The sequence below is a fragment of the Electrophorus electricus genome, chromosome 7, assembly GCF_041902795.1.
Source record: "Electrophorus electricus isolate QZ-2024a chromosome 7, ASM4190279v1, whole genome shotgun sequence".
Taxonomy (NCBI): Eukaryota; Metazoa; Chordata; class Actinopteri; order Gymnotiformes; family Gymnotidae; genus Electrophorus; species Electrophorus electricus.
Genome location: NC_137503.1, coordinates 11997716 through 12017503, shown reverse-complemented (window position 1 = coordinate 12017503; position 19788 = coordinate 11997716). Strand labels below are relative to the sequence as shown.

The 19788-nt window shown below is 39.1% G+C and overlaps 1 protein-coding gene across 4 annotated transcripts in view; it reads right to left on the bottom strand.

The window, feature by feature from the left end:
- The window catches only part of ca16b (carbonic anhydrase XVI b), a 53968-nt gene that overhangs the window by 23194 nt on the left and 10986 nt on the right, over nt 1-19788 (bottom strand). For all 4 annotated transcript variants that reach the window (XM_027010953.3, XM_027010950.3, XM_035524582.2 and 1 more), the window contains exons 3-4: nt 3958-4137; nt 1460-1608 (exon numbers count right to left, since the gene is read on the bottom strand). In XM_027010953.3, coding sequence (XP_026866754.2) covers nt 1460-1608; nt 3958-4137 — 329 coding nt within the window. The remainder of the gene's footprint in view (nt 1-1459; nt 1609-3957; nt 4138-19788) is intronic.

Here is a 19788-nt window from a genome sequence, read left to right as displayed (position 1 = left end):
CTCTCATCCAAACAGAGTAATTAAGACCAAACACTAGAAGAAACATTCTAGAAAGAATTAATCCTCTAATATAGAAGAAAGCACAGAGTAAAAGTCTTGCTAATGAAAACCAATCATTCTCCCTCAGAATTCCTTTAAACCACAGCCTTTAATGGTGTCCATTTATTCTGTGTATTAGCATTCACAGACAGAAACATATTAGCCAGTTTTCACAAGCTTTAAATCACATTAGCCAATTTGCTTACCCCCAAAAGCTTATTTACTCACTTAGCATTGATCTGTCTGATAAACAAATGCACCTACATATGTTTCACCAATAGATGTGAATACAATAGGACAAAGAACACAAAGACACATAACATAAATACCTAAGCATATGTATGTATATTTAAAACAGCTAAATATATACTATGTTAGTACTTGAGCATATGTGATATGGTAAAAAAAAAATGTGTGGGATGCATTCTGCATTTGTAATTATGTATAAATGTTAAGTGCTGTATTTTTAGAATAAGGTTTCAGACAATTAGCCATGCACTGTTATACTGATTATCTCTGGTGCTGTCACGTCTCATCTGTACAAATGAATGGACTAATTCTTTTTACCTTTCTTATAATCAGCCTTGCCACCTACAGGCTATTCATAAAAATAATGTTGGAGCCTGTTTTCAAGGCAGTGCTGAAAAGCATTTCGGTCCTAATAGCATATTTCATAATCATAATGGCTTCATATGTTTTGAACGGGTACAAAATGATAGCAGGACTGATGATTATAATTGAAAAGCGGAAGTGTGCTGGATTTAGAAAGTAAGAGATATAGAAATGTCATAATGCCTGGAAATTAAAGTGGTTAAAAAATACTGAATATATATTTATATGCCATTAAGGAAGTCACATTCTATAAGTAGATGTAAACCAGCTAATTTAATCAACAGCTGAAAGACAGGAGGGATCCACAATTAGCACCATTATGATTTCTCCATCTAATTCAGCAGATTATTTAAAATGCAATACATCAGTAGAAGACAACCTCAGTTCCCCTGAAATCGCCAGTTAAATGAACTCCTACACAGTTCAAATGAGCCTTCTCCGGGCAAGAGTGGGCTCGTATGAACTCTGCTGGAGCTCATTTAAGACTGACGAAGACAATTTAACACTGGTGGTTTTATAGTGAGAGTACATGCTTGAGCATGGCTAATTTCTTGAATTAACATAGTTGGATTGGAGCCAAGGAGGCTGAGAATGGAATAATGGATATTAGAAGGCTAAGAAAGCTTGACACCTATAGCTCTTTAGCTAAACTCAGCAAGCATCTTGTTGATCAATAAGACATATTGAACTGCACAGGAGAAAGGAGTTATTCAGCGTGTTGCATGCCAGTTTAAGCAATGGCAATTAGTCCTATCTGGAGTTATCCCTTCCAGAGCTGGAGCGAAAATGAGTAGTACTTTTGCATTACCTCAACTGGAAACCTCTTGCCATTAATGCTGTGCTCTGAGCCGGCTGAGCCATTGGAGTGGCCCCAGTGAAACTCCACCTTCTCTGCCTTGAACCGCCCAGGTAGCGCCGCCCCTCTTACAAAGTAGTCATTCTTCAGAAGAATGGAGACTGGGAAGGAAAAGGACGGGCACGGTGGAGGGAGGGGACAAGAGGAAGGAAAGAAGGAAGACACACAATTCATTGCTGCAAAGTTCAATAACTGACCACTTCTGCCATTTTGGAGATCTCCTCACAGATCTCTAGACTGGGTGGGGAGCCTGCAACAGGAACAATGTGAAATTCTTACTATGCCACTTCCACCCCTGCTGCCTTCACATCTGTGGCGGGTGTCTCCCACAAGGTGCTGCAGGGAGGACTACGACAGCAGCAAATTAAGATGAAAAATCCTCTCACGCACAGGCAAATGGAGCTTTGTCCAAGTGCGATTTCCTAATTAGTCCCATTTAAAATGTTTGAAAGAATGAATATCACTGAGAGATCTCAGTGTGCACCCTGTAGTCTGGAGAATGGTGAAAGCGACACATTGAAAAGAGTTCCACATGGTCTCCAATGACTTCATCACCTCAAGCATAGCCTGTCACATTTAGCTACATTAAAAGTGGCCTCTCTCCTCTTTAATGCATGAAATGACATATTAATTTAGATATGCCACAATTTCAAATAGCCTGTACAAATCCCCCTCTGTACAAATCTCTTTTTTTGGGGGGAGACAAGATAATAAGGCAAGTAAACCCTAGCTTAGAGAGATGTCTTCCAACTATGGTCAGAGCCAACATTTTAATTACTCTTTATGCCCTACAGTAAACACATTCTGTCAAACTGAGTTCCTGTTTGCATTATATGCTTCTTAACATTTCAGGTAGTTAATAATTACCTCACAGAAATCTTGACACAGTAGAAACACAGTGTTAGATGAGGTGAATACTAAATTGTTTATGTTGAATACTAAATTGTTTATAAGAGAATCAGTAAAAATGAACATCACAAACTAAGCAACTGTATACACTAGGTTTGAACTATTTACTTTCTGTGAACTGAGAACAACACACTGACAGCCTAGATTATTATCTGTCAATTCCCCATTCATCTGTCAATCTGTCAATTTCCTGTTCATTTAAGTAGGCCTCATTCATTCTAGAGGACCTACAAACCCTTAAGAACATCCTAATGAAGACTTTGACAGGCTTCAAATAGGGAGGTTATTCTCTATCATATCCACATCTGATAACACTCCAGCCTGCCAAACACTCCCGTGCAGGCACGGGAGACTTGGTGGACGCCTCAGCACAGCGTCTAGCTCGGATGGTGGGGAATCACTTGAGCTAGTCTGCGGCCACTCGAGCTTTAGCCAGCAGATCCGGCGTTTAATCCTGGGGCGTGTGAGGGGCTCAGCGTACAAATAAACAAACTGGGTGAGAGTGGCGTTTGAGGAGGCGCGGCAGAGAGTGCACAGAGGGAGACGAAAGCGAGCATGAAATGGAGGCCTGTGGTGACTTTACATCTGCACATCTACACACACAAGCATGCGCACGTGTGTGTGCAGGGGGCTGAGGGTGGGATGTTGATGGATAAAGATCCTGTGTACACTAAAGAGGCCATGGTGTTTAGAGGATCTAATACAGTGATCTGTAAACTGAAGCAGAGCCCCCACTGTGTAAAGTGGGCACAGTGTGCTGATGGGTTTGCTACAAGCATCCTGGATCACAAATAATAGCCGTGTACTATACACTCTGGGTACGGCCTGAAACACAGTGTGGTGACTTTATCCACATTAAAGCTTAGAAACACTCCCTCAATCCTAGCAGCCCTTTTGAGAGCAAATAAAGTACAAATGTGATGCATGTATTTTGCTTAAATACATTTTTATATACATATGTAGTTGAAGCTCTTAATTTGTATCTGGATGTTTATTTTTGCTTGTGATATCAGCTGTCAAGCATTATCATAAATGCTGTCCAAGGTTTCAGCCCCACAGCAGGCATTAAACAGGACCCAGTGAGCTCTTCAATCCAAAGCCAATACATGGTGAAGCAAAGGCCAAGATCAATGGGGATGTGTCCAAGTTTGTGAAAGCGTGTTTGATATATGTTTGTGCTTGTTCTTTATCTGCAGCACGGGGGGAGGGGCAGTTAGCCAGCTCACTTCAAACATAGACCTGATGCAATCATGTGTCATGATGAAATATAGCAGTGAAAAACTTTGTACCACTCACACAGGCCAATTATTTCATTATTCTTTAAAAATTAAAAAAATGGTTGTAAAGCAAAAGACATAAAAGTCATAAAAGAAGTCGGCTTCTTTGCAGATGTAATTGGCAACATGATCAGTGTAACCCACAGATAGCAGTATCTGTCTTGTATAATTAATTCAATATTAATTTCTGTGACTTCTGGAACAACACATGATGATATGATATTATGATGTGAATATTATAAGGTAACTCATGTACTGTCTAACCTGTTTTGCCTGTGTTCTTCATAGATGTTTTGTTAGATGACTTGACCTCAAAGCCCTCCAGGGTGAGTTCTTGGCACTCTTGAGAGATCTGGGCTTGTTCATCTGGGATGTCCACAGGTGACTGATTCTTCTCGCCACACTCAGGGTATGCTGATGCCCATCTCCATGGACCATGCGCCCCTGTGAACAGATACACAACCAGAAAACAAAAGAATAAAATATTCTCACCTCACATATTTGTGCAAAGCTAATAGCACATTTTTGTCACCTTCACCTCATTAGGCTTAAAACTAATATTGTTTTTAATTAGTTGGTAGTATGTCATATCAAATAAAACTCTGAAATTTGATAACTTTGCTGTATACTGATCAGAGTTTACAAGCAAACAAATAAACAAGTAAAGATAAGCCTCAAGAACAAAAAATAAAACCTAAAACCTAAATAAAATAAAACAAAATAAAATAAACATGTTGCTAGAACATCTTCTGAGTTCCTGGGCCAAAACGTTCTTAACTGGCCATGCCAATCACACAACTGTTCATCATCTGGAAAGAGTACATTCTCCTTTGATAGCCAACCATTTTAGGAGAAATACAGCATCATGCTATATTACTTGAGATGAAAAATAGCAATGTCAAAATATTAAGAGTTCAATGGCATAAATATCATTTCCTTAAACACAGCTATCTCCTTCTGCCAACACAACATCCAATTATTCACTGTCCCTCAGCTGAAGATGAAAAGTCCACATCAGCTCTGTAAATGTGAATAAGTGGAGCACAGAGTCAACACCAGCTAATTCAGTCCCTGCTTTCTCCTCCCAGTTACGTGGCTGAGCTAACATTTGATATTCATCAGCATCACAGGCACCCGAAGACAGAGACCTACGAGTGCAGGAGATCGACAAACACCAGGAGCAGAGCTGATTTATGGTTTCATTAAAATTGGCAGCAGGCATATCACTATCCATGTAGAAATTAAGTCTATACATGCTTTGCCAGTGCTTAAGGTATTTAAACGTTTTATTTATTTAAGATTATTTTCTTAAGGTCTTTAAACATTTTATTTATTTATGATTATTTTCCTGAGACTGCATTATGGAAACAATGGAGGAGGAGAGAGTTAACATTGTATTAAATGACTTTGATAAAATTTGAAAAATGCCGAAATAAATAATTAATAATTACAAATGCCTAACTGTATGAAAAGGACACTTAATTTAAACACATTTACTTACTTAAGGGCAAGAATAAATTTGGACAAGGGTATTTCTGAAGCTATTGTAATTTAATTATACACAGAATAAAATGTCAAATCCTGTGCCAAACCACTAGATTTTCACATAGGGCCCAGCCCACACATTTCATACTAAGAACCATTATATTAATACTCTCACTGTAAGCACAATAATAATCGTGTTGAAACTCTGGCAACAATGCTCAACACTGAACCTGTTTATCACCAAACAAGTATTTTTATAGCATTTTTAAAAACTAGAAAACCTTGGAAAACCTTTTCTTTACTTTGTTAAAAAAATGCATAGCATTTCCCTTAAGGAAGAAAAACCGAGTGCAAAATATCCAACTAATCTATAGAAAGCAATGTTAGGTAAAATGTCAAGTTTGTTTTTCCATTGACCATCTTTGCATCTACTATGGTTAATACATACTACTCTGTTAGTTATCGTAAATTTGGAGAGGCAGAAATGAGCGACCAAAGTTAATCACTCCTATTTTAGGCCTAGCTCTCTCTTCTATTTTCAGCTAAACTTACCAGCTTTACCATGGCAACCACACACTCTCAGCTAAACAACCAGAAACAAAATCTAACTATCCACTCTAATTTCATCATCATTACCACACACTCTGAGCAGCTCTGCAGGGCGGGAGTGGGAATGGTCCCCTTGGATTAGCCCCAAATGAGCAGGGTTGCTATCACAACGCTATCACAGAAACAGACCTCTGATGATACAGAGACACTCTGGGCAACAAAGATACTCTCATCTATAGGCAAATCCAGCTAGAAATAAATGTTAAATATAATAACTTCTATGCAATCACTAATTACATGTATAATTGCCATTGATAAGTTAACATCATTGCAGTTATGATTTTTGTACATGGAATCTTGACTGAAATAGATCTTCAAAGTTTATAGGCATTTATTCTATCACACATTTAATTCTACTGTATTGTCTCCCCTGTATTAACATTAATGCCATTAAACTCATGACAGAGTTCCGTTCCACCTAATTAACTTGATGATATTGTTTGACATCCGGGTGATCTCCTAAGATACCCTGACCGATTAAAATCCAATACCTCCATCTCCAGGCCAGGGACATAATGCCCTTGGGGGTGTGTAGGAGCTCTCTTTTCCTTCTGACAGATTAAGGTCAGATCACTTTCCAATGAGAGAGAATAAAGTCATGCTTCTCTTTTGTGAAGGAAAGCTTACTCCTCTTACCCAATTAATGAGAGGACAAGTAGGTCATTTCAAAGTTCTAGGCCCACAGCTGCATTGTGAACGTCTCCTCAGAGCTGTACTAATTGACACCAGCTTTCCACAGACTGGGTGGAAGTACTGAACTGCAGCTTGTAAAACCAACTTGATCTTAAAGAAACAAGTCGCCCAATGTTTAATTCTGATTCAACAATTTTTGGGGGGGTAAAAACACATTTTGCTTCCCTGTTCAGCTTCCATTCATTGATCTGCATTTCATTTGGCTCTCTATTAATTTGCATTTTTCAAGTTTGAAATAGCTTTTGTTTATGAGGTGTTCCACAAAATGAAAATAGCAGACTGTATTTACTGGCTCCAGAAACAGGTAGGAGAAGTTAGAGCCAACATGCATAATTTAAAAAAAAATGTAAAAACCTTTCTGTTGGGTTTGAGACTATGCCATCTACTGTAAATTTATATTACACCCTTCACTTTTAACAGTGGTTTGCCATTAAACAACAAAAAGAGAAAGCTTTAAAAAAAAACAAAAAAAAACAAAAGCATCTGCACAATTTTGAACATATGCCAGCCCAGGACTGAGATGCCATCGGAGATGCATGTGTCCATTTACAGTGCCCTTGTTCAGATCCCAGTTATGTCCTTGGCCTTCTCCACCAACTCTCAGGGTTCTTTGCTAATGTGAACCTTGTATGGATGTTGGATTTTGCTCTCCCACCTCCTATCAATTTCTGCGCAGGTCACCCACCTGCGTTTTGTTTTGTAAAGTTTTGGCAGACCCACACAGGCTGGCCACCTGGCAGGGGTCTGGAGCTCCACGCGCAGCCACTTGTCTGGGTGTTAGTGATTTCACTCCAATTCACTTGCAAGACGCCAGGCCCAATCACACAGTGCACTGCAGGGTTCCTGCACTACTGCCGGGAACTTAAAATACCTGAGTGAAATTGTGTCAAACTCACAGTATGAGACTGACTCTCTGACTTAGTCATTTACTTTGTGTAAGCAACTTACTTCCCATTTAGTAATTTAGTAGAGACACAAGGGTAGCTATCACATATGATTACCATTTTGTTATGAGACCTAGCTCAATAGACTAATTTTCAAAGGAAAATGAATACACATTTGCACTCTTGCATCCAAATAAACATACCAGACTCCACTGACATCTGCTATGACTACTCCCGCTGACAAAACTATTAAGTAAATGTACGATCACTCGACCAAAAACTAAAAAAATAATAATAAAAAATTCACTGATAGGGACTTGTGTGTACCGTGTAAATGGAACTCTGTTGAATTTAAATGCCTCATGCACAGCAAATTACCTTACAGTTCATTTCAAGAACTGCACAGCTGAAGCCTCTATAAAGCTCAAAGTCATCAAGTGTTTTTTAATGAACAAATCAGAGCATGATGGTGTCAGAGTTCTCTCAAATCCTGCTCCCTTGAATGCAAAAGTGATCCAGTGTCCCTCCACTTAACACCTGTGCTATTATGACTGCTGACTGCTTACAGTTTCAGGTAATGTACTTAAGTATCTCAGTAGCATAACTAGGAAACAGAAAAGCAGTCACCAGTAGTGTTTTCTTCATAGCAGGGAATGTTACCAACTGCTAGAATGTGCTTCAGCCTGTCATATCTAGGCATTTTCCTACATGAAACAGGAATGCAGTGATAACACCATGATCTGAAGTGCATATGAATCCCCCAAGCACCTACTTTATATGTAACTGGGGAGCTATATGAGCAAAAATGATCCCAAATGATACTTAAAAATGTCATTGACGAATACTGAATGTTACAAAGTTGACCTCTTGTTGGGGTGGCTAGCTTTTGTTTGGTTGCCAACTCTGTATCAAATAACAGTCGCAGAAGAAAAAGGTCCGAGGATAGTAGGCAGCATGGATTCAGGTAAAACTATTTTTACCTGAATCCATGCCCTCCTATTTTCAGCTATGCAGCATTTGCCTAATGACCACAAACTCTGTTCTGTTGATATAAAGACACTGCAGGCTCTGTCCCTCCCTGCCTATACACAAATCTTCATTGGTCTGTTTAATCTTCTGCTGTCTGGGACTAAACGATTGGCTCTTGCTGCGTTTGCGGCATTGACGGTGACACTGCATCAGTTCCGCCAGCCTGATAGATCCTCCTTCGCTTTTATATGACAGTGTGATGAGGCCCCCCGTTTGTGCTGCACATCTTGTAGATGCTGTGCTCTCCCAGGCTCTAAGGCACTTTGGCACTGCGCAGGTCTGTAGTAAGAAACGAACGTATCGCTCTCTGATCTGCTGTCATAATGCCTCATGCACTCCGATTACATGACAAGACCACAAGACATCCAGAAGCATTGAGAGTGACAAGAAATAGGAATTGTAGTGACACATTCACTGGCAGGGTTTGTTAGCAATATATTGCGGTCCTTTTCAAACATTTTGCAACGTATGTCAATTCTAGGACTACTGAATAATATTGATCAATAATACTGATTCAGAAATAAGAGTATGGAATTATTGACTAATTCCTAACTTTTAAATATGGTATTAGTTTTTGCAAAAGTGTTCTCTGTATTTTACAATGAAAAATGAGCTAAGCATGGTGATATCACATGCCATTTCTGCCACTGTAAGGTTCTTTAGCTCTTACTCAGTCCCAGTCTGTTCTCTCTACAAGCTCAGAGAGCAACCACAAATCCAGTCAACTGTAGTCAGAGAAGTTCTCTAGAGATAAATAAGCTGTCAGCTGTGTATATATACATACATAAAACAAACAAACGAAAAAGTTATTTTACTAGCCCTTCTAGAAGGGCTCAACCCATCTTTTCTTTAAGGAGCTGTTTACAGAGACTGCATGCTATGATGTAGTGATGGTGCTATGATGCGATCTGATTTTCAGATAAATAGTTTGTATTCATCTTCCTCTTTCAGGAAGCCTGCAAAGCTTCATCAATATCTCACCTACATAAGGATATAGTAAAGTTATATTTCACATCTCACCTATGTAAGGATATAGTAAAGTCATATTTCATATCTGAAGACCAGGGGTTTTCCCTCTAAATGTAGAAGGGGATCAATCAAGAGACAGAGGGTTCATCGTAACAGGCTTGCTTGGTGGGTAATCTGATACCAAACTCTCATCTAATTTCAGAAACAGAATACACTTTCTGTGCCTGAAAATCACTTCACAGGTCTGCCTAAAACAAGATCTCTTCAGTCTGGCTCTATAAATTATAAAGCTGAAGGATAACACTTCTGTCACATTCAAGGTATGCAGACTGATTGAATTCATTATGGCCTGAACTCTGCTAACCCCGTTTTCTTTCCCAAGCCTTTGAAACTTTACTTTCTGCTGGAATACATTTAAAAGTATTTAAGTGCAATTAAGATATCATAGGTCTCAAAATCCTTTTGAATTTTTCACTGATGCACAGACTGCATGGCAGTGTGAAGAGTCTTTGCACTACATATTTGTATTTTCAAACAAAAAGAAAGTATGTGGTTACAGTTAATCTCCATCTTATCTAAAAGTAACAGAGAATGTGCTTGGATTTACCTATGAATTTTGTATTAAATGCAGTGTCAAGAAGGTTACATTTAAAATAGCTTATTTTTGCAGATTATGGACTACCTCATTAAATTGGACCATTAATCAGTCTAAAGGATTATACATGCTCAGTAATGTATTCTGATTACTTTCGTCTTCTACTCCTTTCCTAAAAACTTTTTCTTTCTTTTTTGCTTTTCCTCAGCTGCCTACTAAACGAGTGTCATAAAATGAAGAGTTAGACATAGTACAGCAACATCCTTCTTTTCTATAGGAAATTTCTCATCATAAGTAGATCACATTTAATATTTATTTTATATTAATTCATTATATTAATATATTAATATTAATTCACTGCTCTGTGCATTGTGATACACTTAATACCTTAAACAAATCTATTCAAAATCTGTTCATAATATCATAATAATACCATTTTAAATAGGACGCTTTAACTGTTATTTCTCTTCTGCTATTAGACCCTGTATGCTTAAACACAGAACACTAGTTCCTACAATACTAATGTCTGTAAAACCATATACGGTCTTCTAAGATTTGATCAAATAGATGTCTTTGTACTGTTGAGTTTTGTTGTATTTGCAGTCTGAATTTTGCCCACCAAGCATTTCTTGAGCACAAGATAAAACGTGCATACTATAGAGCAGCGGAAAAGCAACGGCTTTGTTTCTGCACTTATTTCTGTTCCTTTCTTCTTTCACCAGGTCCCAAAACAGTCTCTGTCACGTCCTGCCAAGTCATATCATTCTCACTGCATTTTAATTAGCATTCAGAGCAATCTCACCAAACAATTTGAAAGCAGTGAATTATATCTGTCTTAGAATAGCAGGCTAATTAACAGAAACACTAATTGGATTAATTCTGTGTGATCTGAATCCCATACAGACACAAGAGTAGACAGACAATAATGAAAATGAGAGAAACTTTTGTAATAAATGTCCTTGTATTGTCCTATATTTGTCATATTGGGAGACACTATCACTACCTAGACAATATATTATCTCAATTATTTATAGTGTTTAAAGAAATTTTAATTGCATACCATTAATATTATTATAGACAAATCACACATTACTTAATCTGGTAAAAACTGATATATAATCTGGTAAAAAATTATATATACTTAAACCACTGATAATTGTGTTACATCCAGGAGCCCCTAAAACATGAGGGTTGATACATAATAAAATTAAAAATAACATCAGATATAATATTTTATTGAATTAATGATTGGGATGGATTTTAGCAGGAGCAAACATGTTCCCAAATATATTAGTGTACAGTATGATGGGATGATGCAGATGTCTTTACATATGCAGTTTGCAGCCTAAAATACAGCTCTGGAAGGGAGCTCATGCAATATTAATCATAAACCCCTTTTTATTGCCTGTGTATGCTTTAGGCAGCGTCTGTAGTGGCCAGGCCAGTCATTTAGTGTGACAGGCACCACTCTCTATCGCATTCCCTTAAGTCCAGAGGCCACATGTTTGTCTCAGTCCGCCACCTTTGTTACCGTGCCGCAATCCCATTAACCTTGGGGATAAATAAGCCCGTGGCTGTTGCCAAGGGAATGCTGACAGTGTGGAGATTGCCTTGTCATGTCCGCTTTGTCCCTCGAGGAAAGCGGACACATCGTGCACTCTCTGGCAGCCCTCACACATTTTGGCAGAGCGCACTCTCACCAGTCGTGTTCAATCTGAGCGGCAATGGTCCAAAGCCTGGGCACGAACGACAGGAAACAAACACGCCACACTGATGTGATTGATAGTGACAGCGGAGCGGATCGGGCTTCGGATTGGAGACCAGCAGTTATTGCCACTTTTCCTGGGTCATTGATAGCTTCTAGGAATGAGAGAGGTAAGACCAGGGTAAATATGGTTCATCTAAGTAAGACATGGAAATTATAGGCCTGCAGTTATTCCCAAAAATAATTACAATAAGAGAGCATAAACATCAGCCTGTACCTGTCAGTGATGGTACCACTGACCATGAAAATAGCAGTGTAAAGATTAACAACCAGAAGCTCGCAAGACTTCACAAAGACAGTTTCACATATAATGCATGTTTACACTCATCAACTCTTGAGGATCCTGGGGATCCAACAAATTCAGATTTTAAGAAATCCTTCCTGGTCTTTCAAGGAAATTACAGCAGCTATAGCTACATAGATTTTCATTATCCACTCACATTTAGCCAGGCCATTAGCACCTAGTGAGCTTAATGATGTAGCAGTAAGACATCCCAGGGAAGCAGTCAAAACACAGAACTGATAAAATTTCCTTTTATAGCCCATGAATAGATGAATAACAAGTTTAAAATGTATACTTTCTGCACATTATGAAGAATTACACTCATAAGAAACAAATAATTAAAATATAAAATTGTTGCTTGTGAACAGATTATTACATTTTTTCCCATGAATTACAATAGGAATTTTCAGAGCTAAGTATACAGATACAAATGTGCTAAATATATTAACTTCATGAAGAAAGAAAATAAAATAGGAGGCTGTATATTAGAATGCTTTCTGACCATGTGAAAAGGATATTAGTCTCACTAATTCATTATACAGAATTGGTAAAGTGTAAACTAAATTAATAATCAATAAATCCACTTATCCACATTCAGACCCACTGAGGTATACATATAAACACTAACACATGTAAATCCTACAAGCTCTCTGAGTAAGCTGAATAACCTTGCTTTCGTTTACATCCAAGATACAAATGTTAGTCAATTGCTCCAGCTCAATAGTGCTGTAAATTCTGTGTCCTTGTCTTTCTCAACATAGCATGACCTTAAATGGCCTTGACATCCTTCAATCCATGACTATCTTTTTTAGTTTGTCATTAATCACTCTCAAGTCTGAACTGCTGTACGATCTTACATTCAGAAAGCCTTGAAGCTTCAAAGGTGTTCATTGTGAGACTTCCTTATTGGCTTGGTCACATGAAAAAGAAGAGCAATCAGCTTAGGAACACAGAGGCACAATCTACTTCTTAGCACTTCGGTGAGCTTCAAAGGCAGAAATCTGTGAACAGGTCTGGAAGTATACCACTGACTTCATGAAAGGTTGGGTAATTGTAGAGTGCTCTTCAGTTCTTACCTTGTAGCGTCAGAATGACCCTAGCCTAAACACAATTGGACTATGTCTTTAGAATATGATCTTAAAATATACAGCAAATAAGTACTTGCTAGGAGTAATCACCTCAACCTCAACATTTATCTGTCACCTATAATAAAGCTGGCACAGATTTATAGCAAGATAAAATCCCAAACTCTGGAATGCCTATTACATTAAAGAAAGTGGTCCAAGGAAGGACAACCAGTTAACCGGCACCCAAGGCTCACTGATGCGCATGGGGAGCAAAGGCTCCCCAAAGGAATAGTTACCATAGCACAAACCGCTGAAAAAGTCTATGACAGAAAACAGTGTCTATGTTAGGACACAGTGCAATGCAGCTATGGGGTCTGCATAGCTGCAGACTGGTCAGAGTGCCCATGCTGACCCCTGCCAACCTTCAAGCACCTACAAGGGCACATAAGCATCAGAACAGGACCATGGAGCAATGAAAGAAGGTGGCCTGGTCTGAAGAATCACATTTTCATTTACATCATGTGGATGGCCAGGTGCATGTGAATCACCTACCTTGGACCTTGGGCAGAGTTGGCATCAGGATACACTATGGTAAGAAGGCAAGCCAGCAGAGGCAGTGTGTTGCTCTGGGCAATGTTCTATTGGGAAACTTGGGTACGGGCATTCATTTGGATGCTATTTTGACATGTACCAGCAACTTAAATATTCTTACTGACCTAGAACACCCATTCATGGCAACAGTATTCTTTAATGACAGCGGCCGATTTCAGCAGGATAATATGACCTGCCCCACCGCAAAAGGAATGATTTGAGGAACAAGTGGTCAAGATGTCTCCAAATCACCCAGATCTCAATCCAGTCAAGCACCTTGGGAAACCAAAAATGTGCTGGAGAAACAAATCCAATCCATGAAAACCCCACCCTACATGACTTAAAGGATCTGCTGTTAAGGTCTTGTTGCCAAATGCCATGGGGCACCTTCAGAGGTCTTGTGGAGTCCATGGCTTAACAGGTCAGAGCAGATTTGGTGGGATGAAGTGGACCTACACAATATTAGGCAGGTGGTTTTAACATTATGGTTGATTGGTGCATAAGAAATAAAGTATTTATCTAGGCAAAAAGTGTTTTTGTATAATAGTATGTAACACATAAATAAACATTTCTATAATAAAACATTAATGTAAACAAACATTAATACAGTAAAAAGTAACAAGATGTTTGTTGTGTTTTTCAAATTAAGTTGCAAACATAGGTAGATGTTAGATATTTCTGCCTGCAGCATCATTAATGGTTCTTTTGAAATAAAAGAAAAACAAATAAACAAAAACCCATCAGAACAAACTCAACAACAACAAAACAAACATCCAATACAACAAACAAGTAAACAAACAAAATCTTTCAGCATGATAAGAGCTGAAACATAAGTAAGACAGAAACATAAATAAGACCACTTAGAGAATGGGTAGTGCCCCTTCCTAAGTATTTTCAAAACTATGTAATCAATTAGACAGGGAAAAAACAGAGCAGCCAAAGTATGGTCATACTTATTTGTTTAGAAATAGCTTGAAATAGCTTTAAACACAATTTTCTTGGGTACCTAAGATTTGTGCACAATCCTCTAAGTATTTACTATGAAATGAAGAAATGAAGAGGAACACATTTTGATGTTACTTAAAGCTAGTAACTATACTCACATCTGAAAACGGACACCTGCTATTTGACTTGAATGATTCTGTTTTACATAATCCCAAACCCAGTGCTGCCATGTTCCATTTGTAGACTCAAACATAGCAAGTAAGGAAACAATAAATCAATGGCTATTTATGTCTAATTAGCTGGCCCAATGCAGTTCCAGACCAAACACATTTTTCTTCCTGTGCTATCTACTTCCATTTCATGGCACTTTGTTAGGGAGAAGGGGATTTCCTGTTCTGGTGCTCAGTGATCTAAGAAGAAGGGTTGTTTTGCTCCCTGTAGGACTTTATTTGCAAGGCTGGAAATAAAAAGGCTTTGGCCAGCTGTGCCAAGATTCCCTTGGGAGTCTTAGGTTCCCACTCAGAAGTTAACTGATACCAAAACCCTCAGTGAGAATGTATGTGTGTACAATGGTTAGGATGATAAAATCATGACTTAGACACCAAGATGTAGTATTTCTAATTTATTTTCAATTGATTTAAATGTAAGATGATCTTGCAATCCCAAATACAAATAATCCGTAAAAATGACTGTGTAAAAGCACTTTTTAATTATTTGAGTTTTATTGTCACGATACAGCCCCTCTCCCCAAACGTCTCCCTGCGTGTGTGCGTTCGTCTGTATGGCCACGCCCTCCTTGTGTTTCACACCTGCTCCTCATTGTGTTTCGTTAGCGTGCTTGTATATATGTCTTGCGTTTGAGTCTGTGTGGGATGATGTTTGAACCCAACAGCCTGCATGTTATGCTTGTGTTGACGTGTCTAAATAAATGCATGTGTTTGTCCTACGAACTCGTCCCCGCATCCTGCTCAGCCTCCTCATCACAAAAACATCAACCGCCGAAGGATGCCGGGAAAGAAAAGTAAGAAAAACAAGAAGGAGAAGAAGGTGCAAGACCGTTCCTCCCTAGCCCTTACGGGGAAACCCTCCTGGGCACTGTCAGTACCGCGACGACAGGGGAGAGTGCACCTGGAAAGTTTTGGGGGGTAGGCCCTGGGTGTAGTTCAGGGGAGGACTCTGTGGAGTCCTACAGGCCCCTAACGGACTATGAGAACTGGTACAAGGGAGACCAGTATCCAGGTCCGGACTCCGCGGGGTCCCATTACCCCTACTGGGACTATTGGGAGAGCTATGGGGAGTATGAACAAAGTGGGGGCTATACGGACGTCAGCCTCCGATCGGAATGTACCGTCATCAGCTTCCGATCAGACTCCGCTATCCTGTGTCTTGTTGCTTGGTTCCCCAGCCTCACCATTCAGCTTGGGTTTCAGGGCCATGGCTCGATTGGCTCCCGATAGGCTCCAGACGCACCATTGGGGAGGGGCTCTGTCACGGTATGGCCCCTCCCCCCAAACCTCTCCCTGTGTGTGTGTGTGCATTTCTCTGTATGGCCACACCCTTCTTGTGTTTCACACCTGCTCCTCATTGTGTTTCGTTAGCGTGTGTGTACATAAGTCTTGTGTCTGAGTCTGTGTGGGTCGATGTTTGAACCCAATAGCCTGCATATGATTCTTGTGTTGACGTGTCTAAATAAATGTATGTGTTTGTCCTACGAACTTGTCCCCGCATCCTGCTCAGCTTCCTGGTCACATTTATAGTATACATATTTACTATAGAAGACAATTGCAGTTAGATGGTTCAAGATTTTTTTATATTGTTCTTTCCATTTTGTTTGTGGGATTTTGATGCTATTGTATTTATCGCCCAACCCTCCAACTTCTTTCAGCTTTCTAGCAAATCAAATTTACTGGTTGGATTACTATATAATTCTCAGTATACTCCAGAACATTCCAGAATGCAGGAACAAATTACAATCCAAGTGTGAGCAAAATAAATTGAGTTAGAGGGCAATAATTATGGACTGCTCATCTGATATATAGGCCATATAGTGTTTAGTCAGCACTTCCCAACCACCTCCTGACCTGACCCCTCTAGGGCCTAGCAGTCTGTGGATCCACCTTCTGTTGTGGTAAATAAAATTAGGCCATACCTCCATGAGTGCTATGATCAGATTACTAATTTTACAATGTGGATGTGCTATAGTATGATAACTTAGCAGGCAAATGCAATGCGCAAACTCATTTATGTTTTTTTATATAAAAAAAAACGTTTAATATGCCAGTTCTTTATTCATACTATATGCTAGCCTGATAAGTTTAGCATGTAGATCCATGTTCCACAGCCCAACCCACCATTAAATTCATATCCTCTTCCTCCCAGACACAGATACAATCACAGATTCTGTGGCCAGACTGTGCTATGGGTGGGGTTGGAAACTTTTACCAACAAAATCTATACTCACTGAAAGCCACTTTTATAAAACACTCAAATGCTTAATGGACTGTGCAAAAAACAACATGACCAGCATATTTTGCTGACTCCAAGTTCTAGTTTTTAGTTTTGCTTCATTATATGCTAATATGTTTAATCAGAGCCACAGACAGAGATTGTCATCAAGAGTTAATGAACTAAAGGCAATGTAGCCATGTATACACCGTTTATGTGGGACTAATGTTCTAGCAGCTTTGATGGAGGACTGTCCACTTTGGCAGATAAACTGGGTGGAGCAGGGCTACAGTAAAGGCACATGGCTGCATTTTGGTTGTCACTAATGAGACTTAAAATAACATCACACACACACACACACACACACACACACACACAAACATTATAATGGCTCATATGTTTCCCTATTCCTCCCACTGAAGCTTTGCAGCATGAAATAATATTCAGAGTAAAAGTGTCATTAAAGAGGCAGGGTTATTATAATCAACCACCACCCACTCTACCTAATTACACATTTATTTATTTCTGGAAGCAGTAATCTATAGGATGAATAAATTACCCATACCAATTCTATCATTATCAACCTTAACCTCTTTATTTTTTGATTAAATTAAATCAGCAATCTTTTTGTAGGTCAGACAAGTGAGTATAATCTACCAGCAACAACCTCCAACACATAATAATATGAAAGATCAATCCATAAATGCCTAATTGTTTTTATTCTTATTGAATCTGTTTTTCCAGGCATGGCACGTGTTTTGTCATAAAGAGAAGGAGGATGATGTAGGGGCCTGATTCTTCACACAAATTGGTTGCTGTCTGAGAAATTTATCAATGCAAATTATAAAAGGTTCTCCCTGGTCATTTTGACCAATCAGTCAAAAGGTTGCCAAGGACACTGAAAAATCAGCCAATTTGTGAGAATAATGGTGATCTGATCTAAATAATACCAAACAAGGTGTTCCAGCTCAACCAAGTGCTTCAAATATCTGAGAACACCAACAAAATCCAATCAGAGAGCAGAACACATGGAATGGAATAATTCAATCTGTGGTATTGGGATACTACTACGCTTGAGATAGAAGTCACCTTGATACATTTTTGCTGTAGCTATATCCTTGCAAATGACAGCAGAGCAAACCTTCTATAGTATTATCATACTGCAATTGCTGACTGCTGTCAAATACCAATAGTTTGTTTTTAAATCAAAGTGAAAATCTGTTGAAGTATAGACAGAGACAAGAGAGAAGACACAGAGGAAGAGAGAAGAAAAAATGATGTAGACTATGAGAGAAAAATATGCGTAATGATGCATTGGCAAACTCTGGGGCGGACACCCTGCAGCGCACAATATTATTTGTCCCCTAGAAAAAATACCTCTATATACACACTTTAAATAACCACAATCAAATCTCAGCTTTCTGGCTAACTTAATTGCTAGTTTATGAGTGCAGTCAATAGGGGGATTCATGCCTACTGTTGCCAGAATATGGCCTCCTTCTCTGCTTGTCTACATGCAAACTTATTTTATATTATTTAAATGTAGACGACCTACCAATATTCTTAGTATAATTATCATTCAAAAAACAAAAAACATAGTTTTCAAATTGGCTGACAGAGTCAGAGTTTAGATGAGATACTGGACAGACCTCCAACAGAGACCAGGCCATCTCCATTTGGAGTTAAAACTCAAAGTACATATTAGAAGCACAGAAGGAGAGAATGATAAAAAGGAGGAGGCTGGAGACCATGGGGGCTCCATGAGCATGTGTGTGTTTTTGTGTGTGGTGAACAGGAGTGAGAGCTGAGAAATAACAGGAATGTAGAGAAGAGCATTTTCTCCTGGAGATGTCATCAGTCACAGTCATGGCCTAAATGCTCATAGACAAGTACCTCAGAGCCAGAGATGTGATTTTAAAAAGACACCCACTAGCTTAGGACACAACTTAGATCACACCGTCCGGGCATGCTCCATATTGAAGGTTTACATATAATGTTAATTATGATATAATGTCAATAATCACGGGAATAATGACAATAATGACAGCCTCCACAAGTGGCCCGGGTCTGCCTGCATGAGAACCACTGTTTCCACTCACCATCTGTGAAATGTATATAAATATGGTCACAAACAACGCCCATGTTTTCTTCTGAATTAGGCTGAAAAGCAGATGTAATAAACTTGATTACAGGTAACTGACTGATCTCACACCTTTTCTAATTATTTGTAGTCAAGAGTTTGTGAGTGTGCTTGTTTCTAGCTTACAGAGGGCTGCATTTGATTATTTCCTTCTTGCCTTGTTTTCCTTTGCTGTACTGATGCCAGTGCCATGGCTTTGGCGCACAGAGCAGAAGAGCCCACAAAATCCCTCAGGCACAGAAATGATTGCGTGAGCACGAAAGGTACAAGCACCTTCTGGTACCTCTTGGAACACACACACACACACACACACACACACACACACACACACACACACACACACACACACACACACACACACACACACAGACACACACACTCACAAAAGAGACTTGCCAATTAAGATGCCTCAAATGTCAGAGGATTTGAGAGGTGCATTAACTAAGAGTGATATTGAACAGCTTCTAAAAAAATTGCATCTACTCTGTTCAGATTGTTTGGTGGCATGGGCAGGCACATCAAATAAGAACAAATGTCCTTTAAAAACCTTGCATTTTCTCTGCTTCACCACTCTGCCAATTAATAGAATTCTAGC